General features: G+C 46.0%; 2 protein-coding genes across 3 annotated transcripts in view; one reads left to right on the top strand and one right to left on the bottom strand.

Moving 5' to 3' along the window:
- The window catches only part of PAK5 (p21 (RAC1) activated kinase 5), a 211,099-nt gene that overhangs the window by 133,318 nt on the left and 55,547 nt on the right, over nt 1–22,234 (bottom strand). The window contains exon 3 of one of the 2 annotated variants that reach the window (XM_071438319.1): nt 22,085–22,157. In XM_071438319.1, the coding sequence (XP_071294420.1) occupies nt 22,085–22,157 (73 nt within the window). Of the gene's footprint in view, nt 1–4,387; nt 4,591–22,084; nt 22,158–22,234 lie in introns of those variants that run through there. The other variant, XM_071438345.1, reaches the window with a different exon arrangement.
- LOC139595432 (D-beta-hydroxybutyrate dehydrogenase, mitochondrial-like) lies at nt 4,606–17,321 on the top strand. Its single transcript, XM_071438592.1, has 4 exons — nt 4,606–5,158; nt 10,694–10,846; nt 13,536–13,666; nt 16,169–17,321. Exons 1-4 carry the CDS (start codon nt 4,705–4,707, stop codon nt 16,514–16,516), a joined length of 1,086 nt encoding a protein of 361 aa, XP_071294693.1. The 5' UTR covers nt 4,606–4,704; the 3' UTR covers nt 16,517–17,321.

Genomic DNA, 22,234 nt, shown 5'->3' with positions numbered 1-22,234 from the left:
TTCTATCTCTTGCACAGTGAGAATCTGCAGTCAAATCAATGTAAATATGTCCTCTGCTTCTTCAGGCACTTCCTTTACAGCATTCATCTAAATTACCAAAAGCTAATTCTGGGCAGATCTGGAGTGGGATATTTAAGGCCTGTGTAAACTTCTTTTAAAATCTGCTAATTCTTACACTGGATCAGTTTATCATCATTGAACTGATTTTGTATCTACTCCGACACCTCTGGAATTTCCCAACAATCTGACAGGGCAAGGGCTTTTCATCATCTGGGAAGAGCCCCTATGTTCAAATATACGCTGTTTCTCCAAAAAAATTAACTTTTAACCAGAGATAAATCCTGATTTCATAATGTTGTGCCCCTTTTTCAGTAAACCTCAGGTTCAAAACCATTTACCTGATGAATCTGTATCTGCACTGTGTGCCTAAGGTGACAATATGTGCTGGAGGAGACCATTTGGATTTCATTTGATCTTCCTAGTCACCAGGAAGAAAAGGAGGCTTGATCTGCCCTCATCCTTATCCTCCACCTCCAATGAAGCTCTCAGGTGCTGAGGTAATCCTTCCATGACAGAAGTGGGTATTAGTGTGTGTGGAGGAGCAGCCCAAACATTTTTACTCCCTTGGGATCATTTTGCAGTAGCCTTTGGAAGTCAGAATCATCCCACATTTGTCTTTCAAGTCAGAAATGAGATACAACAGTGTTTATTTTTTTGGTTGTTTTTGGAATGTGTTATTTGGAAGGTAGAGGGTGTCCTTTCACTTTCCATGCTGCCCCTGCATAAGGATACTCCAGCTGAACCATCTGTCCCTGGGCCAGGGGTGTTCCAGTGCAAAAAGGATCAGTCACCTCAGGTTAAAGAAGAAGGTGAATTTTCCTAGAATTTTCTTTCCATCTCTCTCCCTTTTGCTTTGTTGCTACTCCAGTACTGCCAAAAAGGGCTTAATCCTAGGGACTTACTAAAATAACTTCTGACAAATGGACAACTTAATCTCTGGAATAGTCTGGACACCGTATGCAGTGACAAGTATTTGAAAATGTTTCATGGATAGAGATATTCCTGCCTTGCTTTTTAAATAGAAGCAGTCTCCCTTTTTTTGACACACTGAGCAATACACATGGCATCCTAAATCTGTTTTGTCAACTGAGTCCAGGCTTTTTAAAAATATGCAGCAAGATTTTAATGCAGCTCATCCCATTATACACAACCAGACATCCTGCTTAGTCCTCAAAGGCTGGATATTCCCCGTGCACAGCCCACATGCAACTGCTCCTGTCTAATTCCAAGCAATGACAGCCTCCCATGGGCTCCTTTCCTCTGACACCACAGCGCAGCCTTCTCTGCCTGCATCCCCAAGGAGGACATGCAGCTCACCAGCTCTAAAAACTGCAAGCCTTTCTGTTCACACTGTCTGCCTGTCCAACTGCAACAAAACCCATATTTTGATTTTCTTCCTGGAAAGCAGCTTTTCCCAGCCCTGAAATGCTTGCCTGCAGATGCAAATTCAATGTCAGCTTTTTGGATGGTTGCAGCAAGCAGTGTCACTTGTGTGTAGTACGAGCCTAATTTGCCGAACTTCCAGATGGGCTGGTCAAGATGAATCTTACGGGGTTTTTTGGTCAGATAAGCATAATTTTCACCAGCAGCCTGCTATGCTATTTACTGTACAATAGCAAAAGGAATGCTACACGGTCTGGGGGCTGAGCTGACAAGACGCAATGGATGGCAAAGAGAAGGCACATTTGTTGGAAATTGTGTGATACAGCCAAAATCCTGATCCTGCACCCTGAAAACCATGAAAGCTTCAAAAGCATTAGAATGTTAAAAAGAAGGGTCTGTATTTATTGTTTGCTGGGTTATTTGGAACTTTTAGGAGGCACTCTGTCACATTCTCAGCATTTTTCTGAAGCTTTGACAAAGTGGTGCTCTGCACCAAAAGGGATTCATGTGAAACCAAGGATGGCTCTGCAGTTGCCTCAAAGGACACCAGAGTTTCATCTTTGCTTTAGAATGCAAAAATAATAATGACTTCCACAGCATGCTGGAGAGTTGAGCCTGTAAGAAAGACATCAAAGATCTTACTGCTCCCACCCACTGCTGAGAGTGGGCCCCACAGAGCATGGCAGATGGCAAATGCTGAGACAGCTCCAGGGTGCACTAAGGCTGCCAGGAGGGGCACAGGGCTGGGGGAACAGGAACAAGAGAATGGGGAAAATAAGCTGAGGTCCACCCCAGCTCTCCTTTATCCTGGCCCTTTACAGAAACTTGACAGTCCTTTAGAAAAGCAGTTTGTGTTTTTAGGGTAGGGACAACATGGCAACCCATCAACAAAAAAAGATATTATGATGCCTTCCCAGAGCAACTTGTTATTTCACACTGTAAAATTTACAGCGACCCAGAATAAAGCTTTGAGCTTTGAAGCAAAAGCTTCAGAGGTTGCTGTTGCCAGAAATGCTCTTAGGAAGAGTTGAAGGTCCCTGGGCATATTCTGGGAGCAGAACTGTCCAGATCCTCATCAGTATCAGTCTCTAAGTGTCTTCCATTTCCTCATCTACTTCCTCAGAATCCAAGCCTTTACTTAGACTTGTTACAGGTAAACCACAACTAACTGGAATTGCATAAGAAGTAGAACAGATTGAGATAAAAACTTCATTTTTAAAATTAAATCCTAAAGATGGGAAAGATGTCAGAAACTAGACAAAGCAGAGTCATAAATTCAAAGTACACACTACCATGTGAGCATGTGTATGCGTGTGTACACATATGTGTATATATTTGAGTTAGGAACAGAATACTATAAACCAGAGGAAAATCATTCCAAGAAATAAATAAATTTTACTGCAAATGTGCTGCACCTAAGTTGCCTCATTTCCTGGAGTAGGTAGTCATGAAGTTGTTTTTAAGTGTGAAGGACATAGCGGTAATCCATATAATTGCATTGCTCTGACAACACATTGCTCCTGTTCTCAGCTGGAAGCGTGTCACATTTGTGTACCACCTTTTTAGCATCTTTTTTTTTTTTTTTTGAGCAGAGAGAGCATAAAATTCAGAGGTTAGTTGAGTCACCTCTTAGTCTTCAAAAGAATGGCTTTGTCACTGCCTGTGATCCTTATGTTATTAACAGGACACAAAAGCTGAGAGGAGAGGCTGGCAGACATGGATGAGAGGTGGGTAGGAGGTATGGAGGAGGAGAATTTGGATAGGAATCACTCCCTGTCTTTTTATGCCAGAGGGAACCAGACAGGGAAGCTGGCTGGAGGACAGGCTGTTAGCAGCTCTCATGATTTTGAGGGTTGCATAATTATTTTGTTAATATAAAGACAAAACTTTGTGACTCATGTAGTCCCAGAAGACTGATCTTGTGAAGGCTAAAAAGGGACAGCATCTCCCAGTGTGATGGAACATGATCAAATAAATCCTACTGAGGACAAGTATCTGGGTATCTTCTTTGGGGTTTACCATTCCATGTCCTACTTTGTCTCCCAGCAGCAAAGCTTTCCCAAGCCACTTGAGGCTTTGAGTCCTATTATGCAATGGCTATGGAGAGCTCAGCAGTGCAGAAGAGAGTACTGACAATTTAAAGCTGAAATAAACCTAGGCAGAGGTGCAGCCAATGAGACTAAAAACACAGGAATGCCTTGGGCTCTGGAAAAGCAAATTAAACAAGAATTATTCCCTTTCTCCTTCAAATGTCATTAAAAACTCTGTGTCAGTGCAAAGGTATCCCCAAGCAAACACAAAACACAGATGACTGTAGGGATCACACAACTTCTGGACATTCCTGGACAGCAGGGCAACACCAGTTCAGAAACCCATCTGCAACAACCAGATACAGGTTGTTCACTAAATACAAGCAGGGCTGAATGGAGAGCCACAGGGATGCAGTTTAAGCAAATATTTGGAACCTTCTCTGTGTGTGTTAAGACCTGCTGCTTTGTCTTCTGCTGCTGTGTATATGTCAATGAATGACTGCCCCCTTTGTATTTTTCACAAGACAACTTTAAGTCACAATTAATAAAGGCTTCTGGTTCTTTCAGTCATTTCATTTTACTCAGAGGAGGCAGATATGACATAGTATCACTTTCAATAGGTGCCTGGAGAGTTGCTCAGATAAAAGAAAGGGCAGACAAAACAGTGCCTAATCACATTTCTCCTGTAACCGTAGCTCTTGGGGATCTTTTTTCCAGCAATGTATAACTGTCACTTTAGTCTACAAGAAACAGACATTTTCCTTCACCATGGGCTAATGTAGGCACCCTTGAGATAACAACAGTCATAGACCTGAGTCATAAAAAACCCCCATCAATTTAATGGCGGCACGTAATATATAACATAAGATACAGCAACTATAACATAATAATACGGCTGTTTTAAAAGTCCCCACCTGACCGATCTAGAAATACTCGTGGCTGCTCTCATTTGTGCCCTGCGGCCAGTCTGCAGTGGCGGGACGGTGTAAACTCAGCTGAGCAGGGAAGCTGAACTGTCCGTACCGCTGGATCTCGGCATAACTCAGCTCCCCCTCGCCGGCGCAGCTCCCGCTGGCCAGGGCATGCTGCTTGCAGCCTGCGCTTTCTGTTGGGGTCTAGCAGTGGGGGGAGGCCCCGGTGGGCAGACGTCCCTGCCCAGGCCGGGTCTCCCCCGCACGCTGCTCGGAGGGGCCGGGCGGGCCGGAGCGCGGTGCGGGGCCGGCCGTGCGCCATGGGCGGGGCGGGGCGCTGCTCCTGGGAGGGGATGCGGGGCGGGGAGGCGCTGTCCGCGGCTTTCCCTTCCTCCCCGGCTGCCGGACAGCGGGGCTGTGCCGGCGCGGGCGGCATGTGGGCAGCGGCCCCTCTCCTGCTCCCGCTCCTGCTGCTGCTCCTGCTGCCACTGGCGCGGCTGTGCCGGCGCGGGGAGGCGCGGCTGGAGCCGGCCGGGCGGGCCGTGCTCATCACGGGCTGTGACAGCGGCTTCGGGCACCTGCTGGCGCTCCGCCTGCACCGCCTGGGCTTCACCGTGTTCGCGGGCTGCCTGTGCCCCGGCGGGGACGGGGCGCGGCGGCTGCAGCGGGAGGCGGGCGGCGCGGGCCGGCTGCGCGTCCTGCGGCTCGATGTGACCCGCGCCCGCGACGTGCGCGCCGCCAAGGAGCTGGTGCTCAGCCACCTGCCCGAGCGAGGTGAGCCCCGGGCCGCGGGCGGGGAGCGGCACCTCCGGCACCTCCGGCTGACACCAGGAGGGCGGCTCGGTTCGCCCGGGACTGCGGGCGGGGGGCTGCCTGAGAGGGACGGCTGGGCTGTCACAGCCCAGCGAGGGTAGCGAGCACCGCCACTGATGGGCTGCGTGCACCCACCGCTATTGGTGAGGATGGCGGGATTTTATCAAAAATCCCTTGGTGCGTACACGGACAGGAGCCTGTCCGAAGGTGCCGGCAGTGTAAAGCGGGTGCGCTGCTCGGAGAGCTTCACCATTCCTGCGGGACAGGAACTCCTCGAGTGGGGCGTCCCGGAGCCCCTCTGCAGGTACCCGAAAGCACAAAGGGCAGAGAGAGCAAAGAACAGCTGTGCAGGCATCGGAGGGATGGGACTGATGTGTTTCTGAGCATGACTTGTCAAAGAGGAAATAGACACAAGAAATGCAGCGAGGGCAGCTGCCGTGCCACACCAAAGCAGCTGCTTCTTGGAACCACTTGGGGTTTGTCACGCTAGTCCCTGGAGAAGTTACTGCAAGGGAAATGCGTCAATTACACGCCCTACAGGGAGTGTGCACCCAGGGGAATGGATAGACTTAGCTCCAGAATAATTGCAGACAACCTAAATCCTGGGTTATCCCTTCAGCACACGTGACACAGCGCAGGTGATGGGGCCACAGTTACCTCCTTTCCCACTGGGACTGCAGGGTGGGAATTAGCCAGTGTAATTCTGGGATACACTTGGTTCACAGCAGATTTCCTCAAGCTCAGAAGTGAGATTCCCTCCAAATCACAGACAAACACTTCCTGCTCATACAGGGAATAAAAGTGGAGAATGAGGCATGCAGAGAGATAAGGAAATGCAAGACCTCTGCCTGCCTGGCTCATTAGCTCATTGGCAAGGGGATGGAATGAGACATGAAGGAAGAAGAAGCCTAGACATTGCTCATTAAGCACATGTATTTATGGTTGATCTTGACCTTATCTTATTAAGAGGCAGAGCCTTCCCCTCTCAGGCCTTTCCCCAACCTACAGATAAACACAAATGTCTCCCAAAAGCCCTTAAAGGCTCCCTGGGCACCAGGTCACTTGGAACTCTAGGTTTCACATAATTTATCCCGCAATTCCGACAGCTTATGCTGTCCTGCAGTGGTTGTGCTGGTGCTGCCATGCAGACCCTGGAGTGCAGGCTCAGCACTGGCTCATGCTAGCACCCTGTGCATGAGCCTGCAGAGCAATTGCAGGCCCATGCAGACCCTGACTCATGCTAGCACCCTGTGCATGAGCCTGCAGAGCAATTGCAGGCCCATGCAGACCCTGACTCATGCTAGCACCCTGTGCATGAGCCTGCAGAGCAATTGCAGGCCCGTGCAGACTCTGACTCGTGCTAGCACACTGTGCATGAGCCTGCAGAGCAATTGCAGGCCCATGCAGACTCTGACTCGTGCTGGCACCCTGTGCATGAGCCTGCAGAGCAATTGCAGGCCCGTGCAGACCCTGACTCATGCTAGCACCCTGTGCATGAGCCTTCAGAGCAATTGCAGGCCCGTGCAGACTCTGACTCGTGCTGGCACCCTGTGCATGAGCCTTCAGAGCAATTGCAGGCCCGTGCAGACTCTGACTCGTGCTGGCACCCTGTGCATGAGCCTTCAGAGCAATTGCAGGCCCATGCAGACTCTGACTCGTGCTGGCACCCTGTGCATGAGCCTTCAGAGCAATTGCAGGCCCGTGCAGACTCTCAGCACAGCTGGTGAGGGATGCAGCAGGCACACAGCGTGTGCACAGCACTGTTCCTGGGCTCTCTCAGGCCTTCACACCAGCCACGCTGGGCTGGGCAAGCACTCACGTTTTATGGAACCTTTTCCATGGCTGGGCAGCTCTGCTGCTGCAGAATTTTGAGGGTATTCTGCAAAGGCAGCAAAGAATAAATAATTTCATAGATTCTTTATGATTACAGTACCATCCTTTCCATGGACTATGTATCTCAAACAAGTAGGGCTTTTTGGCAGAGATGCTTTCTTTTAAATCACCTTAACCTGCCTTTTTCCTGGGACCAGGATAAGTAGACTTACAAAAGACTAAAAGACACTGTCTAAGACAAGTAGACTATTCATTATGAAATGCACACAAAAATGTGTGGAATATTAGAATAAAATCAGAGTATCAGGAATAAAATACAGTTTTCTCTACACTTCCTATATGCTGTAACCACAACTAGCCCAAGCTCCTCATTACCTTCTCTCTCTGTTATACAAGAGTAGAAATCCAAAGCCAATAAGAAATAGACCAGGACTTCACGCATGGTGATTTGCAATTCTATTAGGCTCTACAGCAAGCCTCAGAATTTTACTGATTTCCTTCTGTTTCAAATCAGAATTTCTCTTCCTTTTCTTGCCTGCTAAGAGTGGGTAACATTAGCTAGCTGGAACAGAGGGATATTAGTTTTAGTCCCACTTCCTACTCAAAGGTTATTAAGTACTCTCTTACACATAATTATGATTTTGTATTCATGGAATTCACACATGGTACAATATTTTAGCCCAGACTTCCTATAGAAATAGATTATCCTTACAGTGAAGAGAATTTCAGCATAATATTCCAAGCAAAGGATGGTGACTCATGAATGGATGTAAATATAACTCAGGAATCTCATCTGGCCTGCTAGCACCCTGCACTGCTTAGTTTCCTTTAGTATTGGTCTGAATCTATCAGGAGAGCCTGTCATTTTCATTTAGGCTCAGGCTTAGCAGAGAAACTCCAAAGATCAGTGATCCCAAGAGTACCTGTTGGAATTCACAGAGTGTGGTAGAATTCATGTATTATCTGAGTGTTGGCACCAACACAGAAACAACCTGATTTTCAAAACATTTTGCAAACCTGCAGCTGGACTAACTTAAATAGGAAGAGGATTTTAAGAGTTTCTGGGAAAAATATCAAATGTCTTTTGGGCATAAATAAGGACTTTGGATATGCCACTTTTGGTCACCATGTTGTGAAGCAGAAATTACTGGGGAGCTTATGTGAGAGCTACTGTTCTCCAGAAAGCTTCACTAATCTAAAGTTCAGTTTCCTAATGTGATTCTTAGATCCATGGCTGTATCTTTAATCTTTGTTGTCAGGATCCATTTTCCCAACACAGAGATCAGTGAAAATCTCTGTGCCATCCAGTCCTGCTTTCCAGTTTATATTTTTCCTGCCTGCTGTAGCACAGTCTAACACCTCTCTTCATGAGCTGTGTTTGGACTGAGTCTGTTTTGACAGCCTGACACACCAAACATCACCTGCTTTTTCCAAATGTGGCTCTGCAGGGACACTGAGGAAATGCAGCATCACTCTCCTTCAGCTGTTTCATTCTTGTGCCTTGTCCTTCAGGATTTCCATCTCTATTTTTTAGGCTACCCGAGCTGCATTTGGCTAAGCAGATTTACAATATGTTTTGAATGCACACTTATAGCATTAATTTTTACCACAAACATTTCAGGAAATAAAGACCAAAGCACATTCAAGTACTCTGAATACAGAGCTGGGCAGGTTGTTTCTCAGAAAGCAGGAAATATTCTTAGAAAATAGCATGAGGGAATAATGAACTGTTTGCTGCTTGGGTGGAATTTTGTGAACTGATTCAACTATACAAAGTGGCAGGAAACATTCTGGAAAATATCAGAGCATTTCCCATTTGGGAATGCCAAAATGTTCTAAGAAACAATATGTTTTTCTTGAGGGCAAACTATGTTTTGAGCTGACCAGGTGAAAAGTGTCTTTTTGTGTTTAACTTAAAAGTGAAACACAAGTCTGTTTTAGTTTAACTCAGGCCAGTTTTTCTCCTCATGGCTTTTGATTTGGCCACTACACAGAAGGAAGGAGCCATTACTTTGTGAGCTCCCAGAAATACACAGGCTGGCCTCACCAGCAGCCACCCAGAGGCTTTGAAGCACATGAGGCAAATAGCTGGAGAGAAAACTTAAGCCTTGCAAGTTAAATCTGAATTTCACAGTTTAGAGCAAGTGGAAGAAAATCAATTGTCTAAAGATTAATGGCTGTATTTCTGAAGGCCTGATGAAATCGGGGGTATGTGGAGCAAGTGTTATTGCTGTGCTGCACAGGGTGCAGTGGCAGAAGCAAAATTTAATTCGAAAAGGTAAAGCTGAAAATATCAGGAAGCAGCTTTTGCAGTGATGTGGGCTTTAGTTTGGGTTGTGTTGGAGTTAGGTTATATAAAAATAACCCTGAGTATAGAAACATCCAGCTTTGAGCAGAAACAGATGGGGTGTGCAGTCACTCAGCCCATTTGCAGAGCAGATCATGTGCAAGTACAGAAATATTGATAATTAGCTCCTGCAGAGAGCTCTCTAAGCCATTGATCTGGAAGCATTTTATGGGGAGGTAAATCCCATGGGGCTGGGTTCCATTTTAAGATGGAGAAGTAAAGCCAGAGAATGACAGAAAGACACAGAAAAGGAGGGCAGTGGTGGGAGGAAGAAGGAAGTCTAGGATGCCCCATTCCATGGCCAGTTTTTAAGCTCATTTCCTCTCCTCTGTCTGCTAAGATTTGGGGCCATGGAAAAGAAGCGAGTCCAGAGGAAGCTGCTGCATTACCAGGGCAGCAGTCTGATGGTAACTAAAGCTGTAAGAGGGGCCCAGGATTGCTGGCTGACTGGCTGCTCAGTAGTGAATAGCCTGTTGGCACCGGAGTGCTCCCTGCCCCAGCACGGCGTCCCTTGTGAGCACTGTCAGCGCTGCTGTGCCTTTGGGCTGAAGGGCCTCAGCTCCCTGTCACCGAGCTCAGGCACAACAAGCCTCGCTGCCAGTACCTTTCTGCTTGTGAGCGCTGACATCTCTCTCCTTAGCACCAAAACCTGTCATTACATGGGCAAAAATGTTGTTCAAACCTACAAAATTGTAAAAGTACTGTAGCCACCGACCCTGCTTGATTACTTTACCCAATGTTGCAGCCATGTACCTGATTGTGGCTGATTTCAGAAGATATCAGAGCTCAAATCTTGGAAAAAGATGCAAGACTTGGGCTCTTAAATTAGTCAGGCACTTTGAAAATAGTGCCCCTTAGCCTTTAGACTGCTTAATATAATTTTCACAAGGCTGCTCATAGCACACAATGGGATTAAAGTAATTAAAATATCATGGTACACCACATTGGCAGTAAGATGTAGTCTCCCAGATCATGTTATTCATAATATCTTAAGACAACTGTAGAGGGAGCAATTATTAAATATCATTGAGACTTATAGGAAAGGTGTCCCTGACCATGGGAGGGGGGGTAGAACTGGATGATCTTTAAGGGCTTTTCCAACCCAAACTATTCTGTGATTCCATTTAGCCCAGATTATGGCCACAGTGGCATTCCTTCACTAAACAAAACATGCCTGCAGCTTGAAGTGGAAAAGACAAAGCTGTTACACAACCATACAGTTTCTCTCAAGGCTCTGAATCAGTGGTTGTGCTTTGTTATCTAACAGTGGCTGCTTTGCAGTTAAAGGTGCTTGCTGAGTCATTTCTCTTCCACAGGTTTCTGGGGCCTTGTCAACAATGCAGGAATATCAACATTTGGTGAGACAGGCTGGCTGCCTATGGAGACATATGAAAAATTTGCAGATGTGAATCTCCTTGGGAGCATCAGGACAACCCTGGCATTTCTTCCCCTTCTAAGGAAATACAAGGGTAATGCTAATCCACTGTTATTTAGAGTTGTAGAATAATTAGCTTACTATAATCAGGGTAATGTAACTTCTATAAAAGAGGCTTTAATTGTCTTTCATTGAACTGAAATGACAGCCTCCTTCTGTGTGGCCTGAAAGAGCAACTTGATCCTGAAAAGAGGCTGAAGCCATAAAGGGAAAAAATATCCTTAAAGATTTTGTCTTTGCAGTACACAGAAAAAGAAAAGTATTTATAAATAAGGATTGCTCTCAGTGTTTGACTCAAAAAAGAGGAAGAATGTTTACCATAGATCATTAAGCCCAGGCAAGCCTTTTTAAGCACTGACCAGCAGAAAACACCAAGTTCCATAAACTGCCCGATTTTATTAGTTAGGCTTTACAATTTTATTGTTTGGCAATTAGGAGAGGAGGAATGACCCTACAGAGGTGAACTAGAGACATCAGCTTCCAGTTCCAGCTCTGTGGAGCCTCTGTGACCTTGGGCAGGAAACTTCAAGTATGTAGAGGTGCATGGGTATCCAGTGGGATAAATGTATTTGCATGAACCTCCCTACATGTGGGCTTTATCCTTCTTTCTGAGAAGGAAATGTTTAACAGCCCTCTGCAGCATGGCAGCATGGCTTGGGTGCTTTGCAGTTTGTCCCCTCCCTGTCTCCATCTGTGTTTGGGGAGGAAGATCCCCTCTTCCTTGTCTGTTCTGGCTGTAGGCTCTTTAGAATGAGGATTTGTGCTCTGAGTGCAGCATCAAGCACAGGATGGGGCAGGTTTCACCTGGAAACCCCAGGTGTCACTGCTACACAAACTTGGTAAGATAAAAACATCCCTTTTTTTGGGCTATTCTGCTTCTTTCTGCTTGGCTGCCTTTGGTAGATGATATTCTGACAGAAAAAGAAAGAAACCTTTAAATACTGCAGGCTGGATGTGTTTTTGTAGCAGAATGTGCTATTGTGTGTACCCAGTGAGTGTGTTATGTGGCCCATTACACAGAGACATCTCTTTTCCCTGTCATGTCCTACTTACTGCTGGAACTCTGTGATGCTGATCCACCAGAGGCATTTCTCTGACCCCATGAATGGCACAGGCTTACTTTGAAGCAAAGGGGACTAGCAGTGCATGCAATATTAAGCACATGCATAAACCTTCAGAAGGTTTGGGTCTGGATGGCTGCACACACACCTTGGCTCGAAGGAACGGGCTGTCAGTGTTTCCTTGGTTAACTCCTGCACTCCATTTTCAAGTACCAGCTATGTAGGAGAGGAGGCCAAGTCTAGGAAGAATCCTAGATTTGCTGCTGCCTTCCTTGCAGGAACAGCCAGGACAGCTAAAGTTTATGTGTTTGGGGGTGGCAAGTGACCTCTCCAAATGAAAAGCTTGACTTACAGACATTGGAGCATTCTCCTGGGGAAGCTGAGTTTAATTAGTTCCCTTAGGCACTTAAAAGAGAAGTTAAATGAGGTGTCCCACATCCTGGGTGTGAGCCCCATCCACTCAGCTACTGGACAAAGGAGGCAGAGGTCATCCCACCCATTGCTTACTGCCATGGATGTGCACCTATTCCAAGAAACACTTCAAAATTATTCATACTTGTAAAGGGTGGTCGTGCCCTCCAGCCTAGGACTTAAACATTCTACCCTGAGAGGAGCAACATTTCCCCATATCTTTTCCAGCTGGCCAGGCCAGCTGATAGAGCATCTTGATCAGCAAGCTGGTGGTTAGTTTCCTCTTACTGTAGATAAGATTTATTTGGGATGCTGTATAGGAAGGCAGAGAACCTAATTCAGAATAAGAGATTTCACTGCATTCCCGTGATACCTTTTGATATCCCCCAAGCCTATTCCATTTGGTGAGATCTGGGGCCCAGATGTGATCTGCATCTGTGGCAGCAACAGGAGTGCAGCTGTGTTCTCTGCATTGTCAGTGACAAGACCACCTTCCCCCTCACCCCTGGTATTTGTATATCCACACCCAGACATTGCTTACCCCATGGTAGGACTGTGTCACAGAAGTTTACAAGGAAACAATGGAAATGAGCCACAGTCCAGTGCCTCACATGAGGAATCTCTGCTATTTAAGGCATGCCTGCACTCAGCAGGAGTTAGAAAGGAGGAAAAGCAGCACAGATCAGGGAAATAATTGTGAGGTATTGTAAACTTGCACATATTTGGCAAATCACATTTCCTTGGTAAAGCTTATCACTGTACACTGGAATTTATATGCACAGTTACAGAACCTGGTTTCAGTGCAGAGACATTATTAGCACAGAAAAAACTGATATTAGTAACCATATAATCCACCTCAGGGAAAATCACCTCCCCTCTCCTCTGCAGTCCCTTTCTTTCTAGCACAGTCTCATTACTATTTTTCAGTCTTTAGGGCACTGCTTTGTTTCCATCTTTTCCATCCCCTCTCAGGCTCAGAAGGAATAAGCAGCATACTGGGAATGTGTTACACTTGTCTAGTCCAACGTCTGTCACTAGGTGGAAGATTTTTGTGTGAAGTTTTCTGCTCAGCAGAGCTGGGTGCCTGTCTGTGCTGGGACTGCACGCTGACACTGCCCAGTTTTGGCACAGTGTGCAGGAAAACAGTCTCCTGCTAAACACCACATTCTTAGCAGCTCAAGACTGAGGCAAATCAATTCCACGTTAAAGACTGAGAGTGAAGTTTTGTTATTTGCACTGTTTTCTCTCCAGGACGTATTGTTTTCATGTCCAGCATCATTGCCTATTTTACTCTGGGAAACGGCATTTATTCTATGACCAAGGCAGCTATTGAAAAATTTTGTGATGCTTTAAGACTGGAAATGAAGAAGTTTGGTGTCCAGGTAAGTGATGTAACAAGAACTGGAAACCAGGTAAGTGATGTAATGAGTTACGTGAAACAAAGTAACAAAGATAAAAGCTCAGAACTGCATTCATGGGTACAGCTTCCTTTTGGAAAGAGGTGGCTTCTCTGTGGCTAATCAGTCAGCTGGAAATCACTGGGAACAGAGTCCTGGGGAATGTTTTTGGTTCTGAGAAGCTGCTGGGTAACAGTCTGTGTGTCAGCACTGAAGCTTCCACATCCTGTGCAGTGGAGAAGCTTCCTGACACGGGCCTGCCCGAGCTCCCACCAGCAGTGAGGAACCCAGATGTTCCCTGGGTGGCTGCAAAGAGCCAGACACCGAGTGCTGTGCAGCCAGAACTTGTCACTCGCCTGAGGAGTTCCTTCTCTCCTCTTACAGCACCAACTCCTTGCCTCTTGTGAGAACAGCTACGCTGCAAGAGGCACCATTGTGCAGAGTAGTTATGTTTTTATTCTCTTAACCTAAGAGGCTCTAAGAGTGCTCTTAGTGCCCTAAGCCACTCTAATAGTCAAACCTGAAGCTTAGATCCCTAAGTAGCTTCACTGGGCTTTTTCTTTGGAGTCACTCTACTGCTGAAACACTTTTCTCAAACACTCAAAGTCTTCCCTGCCAGGTTTGCATTGGTGTACTGTTAATGTACACACACTTACAGCATTGTTTATAAGCTTTGTGTTGGAAAATATTACAGCTATGCATCTATTAGCTACCCCTGTCAGATAAATATGAGGGGCTGTAAAATACAAGTGACTTTACACATCCTAATACCACACAGCATGATGAGGATTTCTGCTGATTAGCTGAGGATAATCTCAAATGCATGGAAGGGCTTAGTTTAACAGGTTAGCTACTCTGGTTGTTTTGGGATCTTTCCTGTTCCACCTGTGCAGTAGTCCCAGCACATAACTGAGTGAGCCAGGCTGACAGACATTTCTGGAGTATCTTTGAGAGGTATTTTTCTGTTTCTCATTGCATGCAAGATGCTGCCTGGCACTTGCCTGAGAACTTGCCCTGTGCAGAGCCAAAAAATACATGGTCCCTTTTTGCTGTGCTCTGTTGTCCTGTCTGTCCTTTCAGGAGAAAGCTGCACAGAAGTGCAAGGAGCAGATGGAGCTATGGCTCTGTCCCACTGAACTCTGGCCAGGCAAGCTGACAGCCTACAGGAAACAAAGTGGGTGCCTGCCAGTAGAAAGGCCACAGAAAGTGTGGAAAGGGCAAAAACCAAGCCATCTCTCCTTCTTTCCAAGCCAACTCCAAAAAAGGAAGCTTCCAAACACCCTTTGTAAACAATAAATGTGGGAAGTTGACTATTTAGCTGATACCAAGCACACTTCTAAATAGCACCAGAAGGGAGGGCTCCCGAGGATGCTGTGTGACAAACCTGCTTGAGGCAGCACCAAGCTGTTCCAGCTGTGCACACCATCCCTCTGCTGGGGTTTGTCTGCATCCCTTCCTTCTCCCTGTGCACAGGACCCGCACCCCAGTCCTCCTGAGAGCAGGGAATCCATCACCATGCAGGCCAGCAGGCAGGGACTGACACAGCTGGGCTGGTGGCTGAGTGAAGACAGCGGGGTTTTATATCACCACACACTTCCCAGAGAATGCCTGTCAGATCCCCAAGTCTCTGACACGGCTCAGCATGGGTTTTCCTCACCTTGTGTTGCAGCCTTTAGAAATCAGCTCAGTCAAATGCCACGGAGCTTTTAATGTTGCAGATCTACAAATAGTTTGAACAAGGCTGCTGCTAACTGAGGAACAGCATGTGTGCTGTGAGTGCTCAGCCTGCTCCAAAACTCCCTGGAATACTCAGAAGGGAGCAGAACAGCAGCAATACACAAAGAAAACGTGGAGCAGCAAAGGACTTGCGTGCTTTTCATTTAAATCTATGTGCACAAATCTACAGAAATCTGCTGATGGCTTCAGTGAGAGGCAGAGCAGGGCCTTTTGTCCCCCTGTTCTTTGCTGACAAGACCTAGTTTACTTTTAATTACACCTTCTTGGGGAAGACAGCACTTCTTTCCCCAGGACCTGATAATTTTCTTTATACCTCCTTTTGTCCCAAACTGGGTCAAAAATTACCAATTCCAAGGTTCTCCACTGAGTGAAAAATCCAAAGTATTCCACTTTGGAGACATCAAAGTCACACTGAAATGCTTTGTTTCAGTATTGTCAAAACATTTATACTGTTAAGCATTGTACAGCAATCAAAGATGCTCTATTGCATTCTGTGAAAGTGCTGAGTAGTCAAAACAAGAAATTAACATCAGAGCGAAATGAGGAAGTCAGAATAAAGCTCCTCTGCAATCTTAAATATTTCACAGGAATACATTTGATTTCAGTCAAGTTTCCAGGGTTAAAATTTCAATAAAGCAGCATTTTCTGGCTATCTGTAGAGAGCTTTTTGTCTGTGTTACTGACTATAGTATTATAATTGAATTCACAATGACTGATTGCACCGTGGTAAGTTTTACACCTTGCTTTCAGGTCTGTATTATCCAGCCAGGAAATTATGCACGCTCTACAAAAATTCAGCCACTGCTTAGTGCTGAAGAGATCTGGAGTGAACTGAGTGAAGAGGAAAAGGCTGTTTACAACAAGGAGTACGTTCAAGAGCGGGCAAACTTTTTCAACAGCATCCTCAGTGAGGGGAGCACAAATGGCAATGAGGTGGTGGATGCCATGGTGGATGCTCTAACGTCTCCTGCACCCAAGGCACGGTACATGGTGGCGAAGCTGAAGGAGAAGGCCCTGGTGTTGGTGTGTGCTTTGTTCCCGACTGCTGTGATGGATTCTGTTCTGTCTTATGCTCTGAGCAAGGTAAAACTTGCATAGCCTGCAGTGGTGCTATTCCCTGACTCAGGTGAGGCAGTTTATCAAATGTGAAAGGCAGAGCTGAGCTGAATGCCCCGTGTGTCAGTACAGTGATGCTGATTAACCAGTACAAACTCTGGGCAGGCTCCCCAGTCAGAACTGTCACCGATTGCTACAGAAAAACATTCAGGACCCTGTGTAAAATTAAATCATTGTTTAGGTAACTTTATCTCTTCCCTGTGGAAAAACCCCATCCACATAAGCCACTTTAGTTATTGCCTGGAAAATTTAATACATCCTTTTCTAAAGCAATAGCAGGTTATTGTGTTACAGTCGGGATGCAGACAAAATGGAGTGCATCCTACAGGGCAGCTGTACACCTGAAGTCATTACAGCAGAGATGAAAAGCCCTTACTTGTAGAAACCTGAGTAGCCATTTATTCAGGGTGATAGGAAGAGGTTAATGGAAAAGTCATAGAAATGAGCATTGGACCTCAAAATACTTTGAATGGAGCTAAATGGCTTTAGGAAGTTAGGAAGTCTTGAAGCTCTGAGCAACCTGGTTTAGTAAAGGTGTTCCTGCCCACAACAGGAGGGCTGGAATTTGATGGTCTCTAAGGTCCTTTCCAACCCAAATCATTCTGTGATTCTGTGAATAATGAAGTTGTAATATGAAACATTGTCTTGGCTAACTACAGTTCAGTCCTTTTTCAGGTGTTCTGGATAAATCTAACAAAGCAGATACGTCACAGACTTCAGAAAACAAGTTATATATTCTGTTTATAAATGAGTATTTAATCCTAAATAAACTCTATCCTTTATCTAATGTCTGGATTAATCAATGTGTTGACCTGAAGTGTAGTGAGAGAGCTAAACACCATGGAGCCATATCAGTGTGCTTGGAGCTCAGAAAGAACATACTCAGGTTTGGCTGCTAGTGCAAGGAATAAGGTCTGAAGACAAGAATACCTACAGGAGTAGGTAAACATTGGTAACATTTTCTGTGAGAGTGATCGATCACGGTAGCTGGTTTACACATACAGCTTTAAATTTGACTTGGTTATGGTATGGCACAAAATCCAAGAACTCTGGGACAAAATAACCCAGAAGAGCTGGGAAAAACTGTGGTGGCAGTGATAGATCCAGGGCAGCAGCCCTGAGCATTAGCTTCCCCCATGCCAGGTCTCCCTTATCAATTCTAAGACTCTGCTGTAAGTTGACACAGTTAACTTTTTCATCTGAAGCAGAAATTGCACCCTGTACCTGGGAAGTCTTTCCTAAGATATTTAATTAATTGCTGAGAAAGTTTATGCTCTCTCCTGGTAGGTAATTTGGGCAGTGTGAATCAGAACACAGAGTGACAATTCCAGGTTCTCTCCTGGTACACTCAGCAGTGGAACAGCCACTGCACCTGTCAGAGATTGTGGAACATGTTATTTCTCTTTCCAAATGCTGAACCCATCCCTGGAGCTGGCATTGGCAAGAGGACAGCCTGGGCTCCCAACTGTTCCCCAGACTGTCAATAGCAGGATAATCAGATGATCATCATCCCTCTCCTCATTTAACCACAACTGAGCAAGGCCAAGCAAGGGAAGGGGAATGAGGCTTATTCCAACTGAACCAATCAATTTCTAGGAGTTCCCCCTGCTTGACCTCAGGGATTTCAGCAGCCCTGCATTGCTTTGGAAGCACTGCTTCCATGGCCTTAGCTGTTCTTTGAGCAGACTGCCCCCCTCACAGTAAGCAGCACTGGCCTCCACAAGCAGCTTTGAAGCCCAGAGGTTTCTCCATCAGGCCCAGGGTACAAGTGCTGATCTCTGCCCCATTACACTGTCTCCTTTCTGTTGGCATTTCTAAAAGCTACTGCACTAGGTTGCTGAGAGCCAGCACCATCAGATCTGCCTCACAGACACTAAATAACTTCCAACTGGAAATTCTTTATTTGCTGGGTATGGGGTGAAGCATGTGATCAGTATTTCAATAGCCTCATGTAACATAAGATGAGAAAGACTCCAGAACATTTATTCCCTCACCTTGAAAATTGAGAACTTGCAGTGCATAGGATTTTAAATAGGATACAGTGACAGGGTGAGAGCCCATGGGACAAATAAGGCAGTTTGTATTTTCATTGCCATCTGACCATCAGCCTGGAAGCTAACTGAAAACCAGCCACAAAATTATCATCTTTATTCCTGCCCCTCAGCTTTTTAGCATTATGATCTGCAGATAAAGAACTAATAAAGAGAGTCAGAGTTTGTTATTAACAGAACATCCCACTGAAGTCATCTGGAATCCTCCCACTGAGATCTATGTGTTCCAAGCCACAGTGTTAGACAAGTCAACATGAAAATAAGTAGCAGAAATAATTTCAGAATGCCCGGGCTGAGCAGAAAAGAGACCCTCATGGGAAATGAGGTGATGGAAGGGGCACAGCATTCCCTCCTCCACAAGTGCCACAGGGCACAGAAGCTGCAGGGTCAGTAACTGAAGGTTTCAGTGAACAAACCTCGCTAACCAAGCCAGTGCTGAACTCTGAGGACTCCCAGAGCTGTGAGCTCTGCAGTGAACTCCTGCCCTGCTCTGTGGCACTGTGGCTCCCCTGACGCTAGGGATCCCAGCTGTCATCCTGGGGAGCACATGCTGTGAGTGCAGAGCTGCTGGACTGCCCCACCATCCCTTTTTACTGTGCCACAGCCCTGGCTGAGGAGTGCCTCCCTCTTCCTCAGTAACTCTGAAATCACCTTTACCTCAAGTCAAGTTGAAGTGCAGGGGCATACAAGAAATCTGTACTTACAATATCCAAAAAAGAAACAGTTTTAGGGAAAATTTGGGTGACAAAGGAAAAAAGCAAACAACCCCCCCCCCCCCCCCAAACCCCACAACCAAACCTCTATTGACATTACTCTCATACCTGAAACACCCCTCTACAAAACCCAGCTAACCTGCAGCAGACCCTTTCCTGAGACTGTTTTTCTATGTAGCATTCACCTGAGCTGCATTCAACAGAGAACTTCTTGGCAAAACGCTTCAGCTTTTGTCACTATTTGTCTTCATAAGCCTTGCCGACAATTTGGGATTTTTTTCCCTTGAAAACAACCACACCAAAAGAGACTCAGCTTTCCTCCCAAGTCTCTTCTCTAAGGACACAGTATCAGGGACCTAACAGTTATTTCACAGATTTTCTCCTTGATGAAAAGGCCTATTCCTAAGAGTGCATATTAATTGGTAGAAAGAGTCAGTGTTGGTTTTGACAAAGCAATTGCAGTATAAAGAAGAGTGAAAAAACCTAAACCAGTTTAGTAAGCTATACATTGATCTGAGTGATACCAACAGCTTCATACAGCAGCATCAAAACCAGAAACAGAGCAGATCCCAGCAAGTCCAGGAGGAGGAGCTGGGTGGTACCTGCCAGCACGGTCCTGAGGAGGCTGTGCTGCTGCATGAAACAAAGGCTGTCTCAAGGAGCAGACCACTTCCCTCCCTTGAGAGGGCACAGTTGGAGCAATGCCCCCACAACAGCTCCCAAGAGGACCTCCAGAATTAGCCAATTGTGTCATTTTTCCAAGCTGGCAGGTCTGAATAAGGAGATTTTGGGTGGAATGCACCACACAACAGATTTTTTTGCAGCAGCATCAGAATGCAGAGAGATGAATAGGAGTGATAATTACTTCCACAGTACAAAGGCTTGAGTAAAAACCAGGCAATCCTCAAGCACACCTTGCAGCTGAAGCCAGGCTGTCACCACCCAGCTCCCCCCGATGTGATCAGGACTCCAGGGCCACGCAGCCCTTGTGGTGCACAGCCTCCCTCCAGAGGTCAGCTGTGGGACAGCTTTGGCATGCACAGAGGAAACCCAGCACAACGCAGAGACAGCAAGTGGAACAGAGGTTGGCAGAGGATTGGCCCACATGTTCCAGCAGGGACTGAGCAGTGCTCTCAGCCTGGCACCTTCTGCTAGCACCAAACAAAACTTCACAGCCTTTCTATTTTGAATATTTGGAAGCAACTGCTCAGCAGTGAAACATTTTCATGTGCAATTAGATGATTTTGGAGCTGCAAAGTGAGCATGTCAGTTATGGGGACTTTACCTACAATGGGGAAGAATGGATGTTGCAGGAACAATTGAGGTTAATGTTTAAGAATATATAAAACAAGGGGGAAACAGTAATAAATGTCGGTGATAAATATTCTTTGGAATAATCTTGATTTGGACGTGATTTAGTGGTGATCTCATTGTCACACACAGTGGGCCAAACCTCTCTCCTGTGGGCTCCACAGATGGCATTCATGCAGGGCACCATGAAGCCAGTGGAGCACCTCTTGGATTGTCCCAGCAGCTCCCTCCTGGCTGTGAGAAATGTCCCTGTGGGAAGGGAGGGAGGGGAGCTGCTTTCAGCACCCGGGACAGAGCAGCCCCAAGGCCGCCCTAAGTCGCAGCACAGCGGAGCTCTGGGCAGCCCTGCCCTCCCGTGGGCGCTCGGCAGCGGCACAGCTGGGGCCCTGCCAGGGCACGGGGACACTGTGCCCACCTTTGGGCTGTGCTGTGTCTCCCACCTTTGCCTCTGGGAGCTCCAGGCCATGCTCAAGGCTCGGGGCACTTCACACCTTTCCTTCCTCAGGGCAGTCAATTACCACTCCCTTACTGTACTCAGTTCCTACCAGCACCACCCCACTTGCATTCTGGCAGTAGTGTGCCACTCCTCCAAAACCGACCTGTCAGCCAAAAAGAGCCCAGCAACTTGAGGCTTCAGACCTTGGAATAATTTCCTCTGGTGAGCTTTGTTTATCTCTATAGGCAGGGAATACTCTGAATTTCTCTAAGAGGATTGTAATCCTATTTATTTTGGAGACATTGCAGTACCCTAACTCGAGAGCAACACCTCTGCTCTTGAAACCACATTGCTTTGAACCATCCAGTATGATGCTGAGCTGCTTCTTGCATCATGAATCCTCATTATCACTCTCAAAAAGCTCATGGAAAGCTGATCACCATGAGAAAATAAATCAAGCATAAAAATCTAAACATATACATGCAGTTACATGCACATTCACATTTGGGGTGAAATACCAAGTACCCAGAGTTGTTATAATCTGGTTATGCTGTTTCCATAACTTCCAGAGAAAAGGCATGCAGATGTTTCCGACAGGATATTCAGTTACTTCCATATTGGACTAAATTTCAAAATACATGTGCTAACTTTTCTAATGGCAATTTTATGTGTGCTGCTCAACAAAGTGAAAAAGGAGAATTTACCCCAGGCCTTTGGCCAAGACATGTGTCTCCTTATTTGTGGCAACAACAACAGCAAAAATCTAACAAAGAACAGGCTGGGAAACATCATCTACTGTGCCATGTCTGCGTCAACCATTTAGTGCAGCCAAGGAGAAAGAGAAGGGCCTATGTTTTGGCTATGCTATGTTTTCCAAAAAGGAAAGCAATACACCAAGGCACAACAGTGCATCACTACCAATCCAGCCAATTTGCAACACAGAGTGCTAACACCAAATAGCTGCTGTACAAATGGCACTCCTTGCAGGGTAAATAATGAAACTTAGGCTAAAACAATGTTTTCTCTTGTTGTGACTCACCACACAGTCCCATGGCTTTCGTCAAACGCCTTTCCATGCTGTTGGACATGCATCCAGCTGTGTCACCACTTTCCTGGCAGAAGAAATTTCACATCAAAAAACAATTCTTTTTTTTTTTTTTTTTTTAATTTCCTAATGCTAGAGGTGATT

The sequence above is a fragment of the Agelaius tricolor genome, unplaced genomic scaffold, assembly GCF_023055355.1.
Source record: "Agelaius tricolor isolate 1412-34295 unplaced genomic scaffold, bAgeTri1.0.p SCAF_1, whole genome shotgun sequence".
NCBI classification, from domain to species: Eukaryota; Metazoa; Chordata; class Aves; order Passeriformes; family Icteridae; genus Agelaius; species Agelaius tricolor.
The sequence above is the reverse complement of the archived record's forward strand: the minus strand, read 5'-3'. Positions and strand labels throughout refer to the sequence as shown.

Bases quoted from the DNA above. Each gene is read 5' to 3' on its own strand.
- LOC139595432 (XM_071438592.1), top strand. From the start codon at position 4,705: ATGGGCGGGGCGGGGCGCTGCTCCTGGGAGGGGATGCGGGGCGGGGAG. The intron at 10,847-13,535 runs GTAATGCTAATC...TTTTCTCTCCAG, and splicing joins CCTTCTAAGGAAATACAAGG to GACGTATTGTTTTCATGTCC. The intron at 13,667-16,168 runs GTAAGTGATGTA...CCTTGCTTTCAG, and splicing joins TGAAGAAGTTTGGTGTCCAG to GTCTGTATTATCCAGCCAGG.